At 38.3% G+C, this 9,201-nt stretch overlaps 1 protein-coding gene across 1 annotated transcript; it reads right to left on the bottom strand.

Moving 5' to 3' along the window:
• Positions 1–3,782: 3,782 nt before the first annotated feature.
• LOC139576542 (E3 ubiquitin-protein ligase RNF181-like) lies at positions 3,783–7,962 on the bottom strand. Its single transcript, XM_071402755.1, has 5 exons — positions 7,887–7,962; positions 7,431–7,531; positions 6,589–6,722; positions 4,706–5,019; positions 3,783–3,908 (listed from the first exon to the last, which is right to left on the bottom strand). The coding sequence occupies exons 2-4, from the start codon at positions 7,514–7,516 to the stop codon at positions 4,853–4,855; spliced, it is 387 nt and encodes a 128-aa protein (XP_071258856.1). The 5' UTR covers positions 7,517–7,531; positions 7,887–7,962; the 3' UTR covers positions 3,783–3,908; positions 4,706–4,852.
• Positions 7,963–9,201: the final 1,239 nt, after the last annotated feature.

Genomic DNA, 9,201 nt, shown 5'->3' with positions numbered 1-9,201 from the left:
CATGACTGATATGGGATGAGTCTCAGCTGTATCCCCTCAGAGAAGGGAGTAGACTGGCTTGGCAGACATTAGCCTACCCGCTAAAATTATATTTCCTCAATATTGCATAAATCAACATTAGGCGCCTACCTTTGAGCCCAGAACATCAACTTCTCTCTTCCGCTCCTCTGCTCTAGCCTTGTGAAACCACACTAACTGCAATGTGAGATATTGCAAGATTATTCAGGGTTCATGAGGCCTTTACTATAATTAAACGTATCATGTGCTCTCTACAAGACAGACCTTCGTTGTAGAGAGAGAAATATGGCAGAACAATTATCACTGCCTTGAAATAGTGTCTGTTCAGTACTGTCCACATTTCACAGCAACTGTTTATTTTAAGGACTCACCGGACTCAGCAGTTGGGGGTTATTTTGTCATATGCCAACTGAGATACACATTGACATGAAGCACAAACCAGTTATGCCAGCCAGACCAACAACTGAATGCTATACATGCTTTATAATCACCCATTGGACTTAGTCTGTGTGTTAACAATGCTGGGTCATTCAACAAACTATTTAGTATTTGAGGAAATGCGATTGAGTTGACCTGAGAAAAACTACAGTTGTGAGATTGGTCCTTAATCTACAATGCCTTCAGAAATTATTAACACCCCTTTACTCTTTCCTAATTTTGTTGTGTTATAGCCTGAATTAAAAATAGTTTAAATTGAGATTTTATGTCACTGATCTACACAATACCCCAAAATGTCAAAGTGGAATTTCGTTTGTAGAATGTTTTTTTAATTAATACAAAATGTAAAGCTGAAATGTCTTGAGTGAATAAGTATTCGACCCCTTTGTTATGGCAAGCCTATATAAATTCAGGAGTAAAATGTGCTAAACAAATCGCATAATATTTAGCATGGACTCGTGTTCAATAATAGTGGTTAACACACATTTTTTATGATTACCCCATCTCTGTACCTCACACATACAGATAATTGTAAGGTCCCTCAATCGAGTAGTGAATTTCAAGCACAGATTAAACCACAAAGACCAGAGAGGTTTTTCAATGCCTCGCAAAGAAGGGCCCCGATTGTTAGGTGTAAAAATATCCTTTTGAGCATGATGACGTTATTAATTAGTCTTTGGATGGTGTATCAATACACAGAGTCACTACAAAGATACAGGCATCCTTCTTAACACAGTTGCCGGAGAGGAAGGAAAATGCTCAGGGATTTTACCATGAGGCCAATGGTGATTTTAAAACAGTTACAGAGTTTAATGGTTGTGATATGAGAAAACTGAGGATGGATCAACAATATTGTAGTTACGCCAGAATACTAACCTAAATTATATATTTTTTCATTTTACTAGGCAAGTCAGTTAAGAACAAATTCTTAATTTTACAATGATGACCTACCCCGGCCAAACCCTCCCCTAACCCGGACGACACTGGGCCAATTGTGTGCTACTCGATGGGATAAAGTGAAAAGATGCCTGTACAGAATAAAAATATTCCAAAACATGTATCCTGATTGCTACAAGGCACTTAAATAATACTGCAAAAAATGTGGGATTTTTAAAAACTTTTTGTCCTAAATACAAAGCGTTATGTTTAGGGCAAATCCAACACATCACTGAGTGCCACTCTTCATATTTTTAAGTATCGTGGTGGCTGCATCATGTTATGGGTATGCTTGTCATTGGGAAGGACTAGGGAGTTTTTTTTTAAATAAACAGAATACAGCTATAAGCACAGGCCAAATTCTAGAGGAAAACCTGTTTCAGTCTGCTTTCCAACAGACACTGGGAGATGAATTCACCTTTAAAGCAGGACAATAACCTATTAAACAAGGCCACATCTATACTGGAGTTGCTTATCAAGATGACATTCAATGTTCTTGAGTGGCATAGTTACAGTTTTGACATAATTCGGCTTGAAAATCTATGGCAAGACTTGAAAAAGGCTGTCTAGCAATGATCAACAAATCAACTTGACAGATCTTGAAGAATTTCTAAAAGAATAATGGGAAAATATTGTACAATCCAAGCATGCAAAGCTCTTTCTTTGAGACTTTTTTAGGCTCTTTGAGACTCTTTGAGACCCTAAAATACTTACAGCTGTAATCACAACCAAAGGTGCTTCTACAAAGAATTGACTCAAGGGTGATTACTTAAGTAAATTAGATATTTCTGTATTTCATTTTGAATACATTTGATACATTTTCTGAAAAACATGTTTACACTTCGTCATTATGGGGTATTGTGTATTTTTATATTTAATCTATTTTGAATTCAAGCTGTAACAGAAAAAAATGTGGAATAAGTCAAGGGATATGAATAGACTATGTTCACAGGTTTTTTTCTGTGCACTGAGTGGTGTTCATTGAACTTTCTTCAATATCCTATACCAGGGTAGGGAGTTACTGCTGGTGCCAAAGCAATCAACACTATAAACAGATTGTTTTTCAAATCTGACAAATGTGAGGCCAGCAAAACATATGCCATTTAAAAATCTGCTTTGGTCATTATATTGCATCTTGGGGGGAAAGGAAAAGGAAGAGACATGGTATGACATGTTAACGCAGGGAATGTAGAGAGAGTTCAAACTGACTGAACTGCCTCAGTATTCCTTTCATATTGTATAATGATCATCCATCATTTACAGTGGGGAGAACAAGTATTTGATACACTGCCGATTTTGCAGGTTTTCCTACTTACAAAGCATATAGAGGTCTGTAATTTTTATCATAGGTACACTTCAACTGTGAGAGACGGAATCTAAAACAAAAATACAGAAAATCACATTGTATGATTTTTAAGTAATGAATTTGCATTTTATTGCATGACATAAGTATTTGATACATCAGAAAAGCAGAACTTAATATTTGGTACAGAAACCTTTGTTTGCAATTACAGAGATCATACGTTTCCTGTAGTTCTTGACCAGGTTTGCACACACTGCAGCAGGGATTTTGGCCCACTCCTCTATACAGACCTTCTCCAGATCCTTCAGGTTTTGGGGCTGTCGCTGGGCAATACGGACTTTCAGCTCCCTCCAAAGATTTTCTATTGGGTTCAGGTCTGGAGACTGGCTAGGCCACTCCAGGACCTTGAGATGCTTCTTACGGAGCCACTCCTTAGTTGCCCTGGCTGTGTGTTTCGGGTCGTTGTCATGCTGGAAGACCCAGCCACGACCCATCTTCAATGCTCTTACTGAGGGAAGGAGGTTGTTGGCCAAGATCTCGCGATACATGGCCCCATCCATCCTCCCCTCAATACGGTGCAGTCGTCCTGTCCCCTTTGCAGAAAAGCATCCCCAAAGAATGATGTTTCCACCTCCATGCTTCACGGTTGGGATGGTGTTCTTGGGGTTGTACTCATCCTTCTTCTTCCTCCAAACACGGCGAGTGGAGTTTAGACCAAAAAGCTCTATTTTTGTCTCATCAGACCACATGACCTTCTCCCATTCCTCCTCTGGATCATCCAGATAGTCATTGGCAAACTTCAGACGGGCCTGGACATGCGCTGGCTTGAGCAGGGGGACCTTGCGTGCGCTGCAGGATTTTAATCCATGACGGCGTAGTGTGTTACTAATGAATTTCTTTGAGACTGTGGTCCCAGCTCTCTTCAGGTCATTGACCAGGTCCTGCCGTGTAGTTCTGGGCTCATCCCTCACCTTCCTCATGATCATTGATACCCCACGAGGTGAGATCTTGCATGGAGCCCCAGACCGAGGGTGATTGACCGTCATCTTGAACTTCTTCCATTTTCTAATAATTGCACCAACAGTTGTTGCCTTCTCACCAAGCTGCTTGCCTATTGTCCTGTAGCACATCCCAGCCTTGTGCAGGTCTACAATTGTATCCCTGATGTCCTTACACAGCTCTCTGGTCTTGGCCATTGTGGAGAGGTTGGAGTCTGTTGGATTGAGTGTGTGGACAGGTGTCTTTTATACAGGTAACGAGTTCAAACTGGTGCAGTTAATACAGGTAATGAGTGGAGAACAGGAGGGCTTCTTAAAGAAAAACTAACAGGTCTGTGAGAGCCGGAATTCTTACTGGTTGGTAGGTGATCAAATACTTATGTCATGCAATAAAATGCAAATTAATTACTTAAAAATCATACAATGTGATTTTCTGGATTTTTGTTTTACATTCCGTCTCTCACAGTTGAAGTGTACCTATGATAAAAATTACAGACCTCTACATGCTTTGTAAGTAGGAAAACCTGCAAAATCGGCAGTGTATCAAATACTTGTTCTCCCCACTGTATATCTGTATCAAAAAACAGGTCTTTGTACAATTGACTGTATATAAAACTGACATATTTACAATACACACGATAAAACATAATAGCTAAACAATATTTTTTTGCATCTTTTGTCAATTGTCAATTCTATTGCGACCCAATGCAATAAATGTGAAATAAGCAATAAGTGTGCTCTGAGCCACTGTGTACATGGCTACATGTAGATACTCCAGTCTATGTTCCCTCTGTTTTCTCTTATCCTTTAACAGGTTTCGTAACAGGCTGACGCTGACCATTTCTGTGTCCCAAATCAGCCAAATGGCACCCTATTCCCTATACAGTTTTGACCAGGGCCCATAGGACACTAAATAGGAAAGAGGGTGTCATTTGGGACACATCCAAAGTCTCAACTCTAAATGGGACAAGCATTATGATTATGATTTCCCATGCCAGAGTTCCACACACACCTTGTCCGTCTTAAACTCCTCATACTCTGGATTGTCGGTTGGTAGCTCGAGTCGGCATAGCGGACAAGAATTGGCCTATAAAGATACACAGCAAAGGTTAGGATTCTCCAAGGGTTATATATTGTTCAGGTAAATAGTAAATTCACATCATAATCGACAGAATTGATCCGTGTGTGTGTGTCGATTCAGTGGCCAGGCCCTCAACTTCCTTAACCAGGGCAGGATACAACCAGAGTGAAAGAGGTCTTTGCAGGGCATCTCCCGCACTGTCTCCTGCTCCTCAAACTCCAGCAAACACACAGGACACTTCAGCCCTTTGCTGGATGATGGGAGAGAGGGAGTTCAATCACAGACAATAGACTACACTTACAGACTACATTGGTTGTCGTGCGAGCAATTATAATGAATTCCACAGAATTTTTTTTTAAATAATCAAATATTTTTTAACGGGGTGGATCAGCTTCAACATTGCAAATAGATTGCTTCTTCTATGAATGTAATATTCTGAATCATTTCCAATCCCACATATTTAAAAAAAAATATATATATTATTTTAAATATATATATTTAAAATGTTGATATTTAATGCAGGGCCGACAGACAAGTTCCTTACTTTCTCCCCCTTCCACTTGCCTCTTCCATTTTTGCGGTAATGCTGCAATTAGTTGGTTGTAATTTTGGATAGAGCAGACATTTCCATATATTTTTGTTAGCTGCATGTGTGACATAACTCCACCAGTCCTATATATGATATAACTTACCAAGATTACACTGTACATTTTTTTTTCAACCCATTTGTATATTTGAGTTAAACCATAATATATGTTGTAATATTTGTTGTGTCTTTTCTGGTGGATTGATCCGAAATTGCAACCGACTTTCTATGGCTTGTTTTAAAAACAGCAATATTTTGGAGAGGATATCATTTTCAAATAACCGAAAGTGAGAGGTTGTAATCTGAATAAAGGGAAAAAGGCCATTCTTGAACACGGGTTGAGCCATTCTTACTAATCTGCTAGATAACTAATTTGGATGTAAGTATATCTTTTGTATGACTGAAGCCTTTAGTGAGAGGTCTAATGCTATAATATTTAATAATTTCTGCCCTCCAAATTCATATTCATTATATAAATAGGCCCATTTAATTTTGTCTGGTTTGCCATGCCAAATAGACTGGAATATGTTTTGCTCATATCATTTAAAAAACAAGTAATTAGGTGTAGGCAGGGCCATAAGCAAATAAGTAAACTGGGATATAAATAAAGAGTTAATCAGGGTGATTTTTTTTCACAATAGACAACTATTTTCCACTCCATGGTAGCCAGATATGATCTATTTTTGCTAACTTTCTATAAAAATGTATTGTAGTGAGATAATTTCTTTCTTTCGGAAGATAAATACTGAGTATGTCCACCATTTTATTGGTAATGTACACAGTAATGTAACAGTTGAATTTGTTTGTGATCCAATACCCAACACTTATCATCATTTGGTTGTAATCCAGAGAGGTTAGAAAAATTATCTAGATCCTCTATGAGCCTATGGAGGGATCCAAATTGTTGATTTAAAATAAAACATGAATCATCTGCGTACAATGACACCTTTGTTTTAAGCCCTAGATTTCTAGCCCCTTGATATTATTGTTGTATCTGATTTGAATAGCTAACATTTCGATGGCCATAATAAAAAGATATGCCGATAGTGGACAACCTTGTTTTACTCCTTTTGACAGTTTAATACTTTCTGAGAAGTAGCCAACTGAAATGTATTACCACATACGAGAACACATTATTGTTGTCTCATTTTTGAAGAGACAGTAGCCTATAATTCCCAAAGGTTGTTCACAGCTAAAGAGGGTAGTTTATGCAGGCAGCAGGATTCACCTGCTTGCTCTGGGGATATGACAACCACAGGTAAGGTTTGGACTGCTGTTTTAGCAGCTGGGGGAGGAAGATGCTGGTCCCAGTCTGATAGGTGAAATGCTCCTGAGTCAATGTCCAGGCCCTGCATCAAAGACCTACACAGAGGTCAACAGGCATTCAGTGGCAGTGATGCAAAATACAGACTGGATTGTGTTTTGCCAGAAGATACAGACCCTACACATGTATACACTGCACTATGGGTCGGAACACAATCATGGTTACATTAAGACACTGTGGAGCCGGCGCGAGATATGTGTCGGAAAACTTACCTCAATGCAGGGATGGGATGTGCCACTATACTCTGAATGTAACCTTTATCCACACTGTTCCATCAGGAAGATTGAAATACTTCTAGTTTTCCTGGAAAAGTGCCCTTTTAGTCCTCATTCAAGCCAATAACATTAACCACTGCAGCCATTTTGGAATGTTAGTGTCAGCCAATCGGCCCATTTGTTGTTCTAGGTGATGTGCCATTCGATAATGGCTGCTGTGGCTCCTGCTAGCTAGCACGAAAAGGGCAATTTTCCAGGAAAACTAGCAGTATTTCAATATTCTCGTTGGAGCAGTGTGGATAAAGGTCAAATTTGGGGTACAGTGACATATCCCATCACTGCATAGAAGTACGTTTTCCGACCCATATCTTGCGCATTCTCCACTGGTGTCTTCTTATTAATGTACCCATGATTGAGTTCTGACCCCAGTGTAGATCAGTGTAAACAAGCGTAGGGTCGGTATCTTCTGGCAAGATTGTGTTGTGTCTCCCTTGAGCTGGCAGCTAGCTAGCTAGATTATTTTATTCTCACCTGGCCAGCTCTGGCAGTGCATTCTTGCGGTACTGTTCTTCAGGATTCGTTGGTTCACAGTCATGTTCATCAAAGTAAATAGCCATCTTCTGTTTACAAATCTGTGTAACATCAAACTACTGTATTTTCCTTAGTTAGCGACATTAGCTAGCTACTAGCTAGGCATGAAACTAAGCGCATTTGACTAATTTTGACCTGGCTAAAACGAGATTTAGCAGAATTACACTCAAAGCACAAGTTACCTTCCCATTTTCAGTTGATTCAATAATGTTAGCTAACTAGTTAACGTTACACATTTAGCTAGATATAGTGGCTAGTTAGCTAACCCCTATGCTGCTCAATCACTCTTTATTGAGCTGTTTTAGCCAAATTCTTGAATACAAAGACACGACAGTGAATATACTGTGCTATACTGAGAAATCTAATTAAAGTTATACAAAAGTTGGCTTATATTACCTGTGTTTTGGCATAACCTGAAACATGCAGCAACTAGCCAGCTAGCTACACCCAAAGATATTTGACCAAGGTAAAGTTGGTTTTATATTCACACATTCGAACATTCAACAGACATTCATCAGACATTCAACAGACATTTGCCAAAAGCCATTTCAATTGTAAAAAAATCAATAACTAATTCATTGATTGTCACATAACATTTGATTTATAATATATGATTTATTCTATAAATGTCTAGCATACTTTTACAACCTTTGTTTTGAATAAAAAAATCCAGTTTTGATTTTATGGAAATACATAACATCTTTAAAATGCAATTTAAAGCTGTATAAATCAATAACTAATTCACAGTTTGTCACAGAATCATCAAACTAGATATGATTTATTCTATAAATGTGTATCATATTTTTACAACCTTTGTTTTGAATACAAATTCCAGTTTTGATTTGTTATAAATACATAAAATCTATAAGATGCCGTTAAAAGCGGTATAAATCATATGTATGGGAGGGGTTTAGGATAACAAGATATGGTACAGGGTTGGTTTGGGATTATTATTGATAGTAGTTGAAATAGGGGTTTGGTTATCGAGGACTGATCCAGTTTGCAGCTGTTAACCTGTCAGCTCTCTTTCTCTCTGTCTCTCACTCTCTGTCTATTTAACTTGTCAGCAGCTCTCTCTCTCTGTAATACAAAGTCACTTTATGATGTGTAAATTTGTCACACCCTGGCCTTAGTTATCTTTGTTCTCTTTATTATTTTGGTTAGGTCAGGGTGTGACGAGGGTGGTTTGTGTGTTTTTGTCTCGTCTAGGGTGTTTGTACTGTCTAGGGTTTTTTTGTAGAGTTATGGGGTTGTGTTCATTATAGGTGTTTATGTAAGTCTATGGTTGCCTAGATTGGTTCTCAATTAGAGGCAGGTGTTTATCGTTGTCTCTGATTGGGAACCATATTTAGGCAGCCATGTTCTTTGGGTATTTTGTGGGTGATTGTTTCCTGTGTCAGTGTTTGTGCCACACGGGACTGTTACGGTTTGTTCACGTTTATTGTTTTGTATTGGTGTTCATAGTTCAGTATTCTATATTAAAACAATATGGGGCTACTTCATGATAACTTCCGTAACCCTGTCAAATGCTTTTTATGTACATTGCATTGGACCCCTTGACTTCCTCATTTTGTTTTGTAAAAGCCTTATTCTAAAATGGATCAAATAAAACATGTTCCTCATCAATCTACACACAATACCCTATAATGAAAAAGTGAAAACAGGTTTTTAGAATTTTGGGTAAATTTATTACAAATAAAAAACAGAAATA

The sequence above is a fragment of the Salvelinus alpinus genome, chromosome 5 (genome assembly GCF_045679555.1).
Source record: "Salvelinus alpinus chromosome 5, SLU_Salpinus.1, whole genome shotgun sequence".
Classification (NCBI taxonomy): domain Eukaryota; kingdom Metazoa; phylum Chordata; class Actinopteri; order Salmoniformes; family Salmonidae; genus Salvelinus; species Salvelinus alpinus.
Note: the sequence above shows the minus strand (reverse complement) of the source record. Positions and strands in the feature narration are given on the sequence as shown.

What these genes read in the sequence shown, in the direction of transcription:
- LOC139576542 (XM_071402755.1), bottom strand. Translation starts at nt 7,516, where the DNA reads ATGGCTATTTACTTTGATGAACATGACTGTGAACCAACGAATCCTGAA. An exon ending in GCACTGCCAGAGCTGGCCAG is followed by an intron (nt 6,723 to 7,430) that starts GTGAGAATAAAA and finishes ACCTCTGTGTAG; the next exon opens with GTCTTTGATGCAGGGCCTGG. An exon ending in CATATCCCCAGAGCAAGCAG is followed by an intron (nt 5,020 to 6,588) that starts GTGAATCCTGCT and finishes CATCCAGCAAAG; the next exon opens with GGCTGAAGTGTCCTGTGTGT.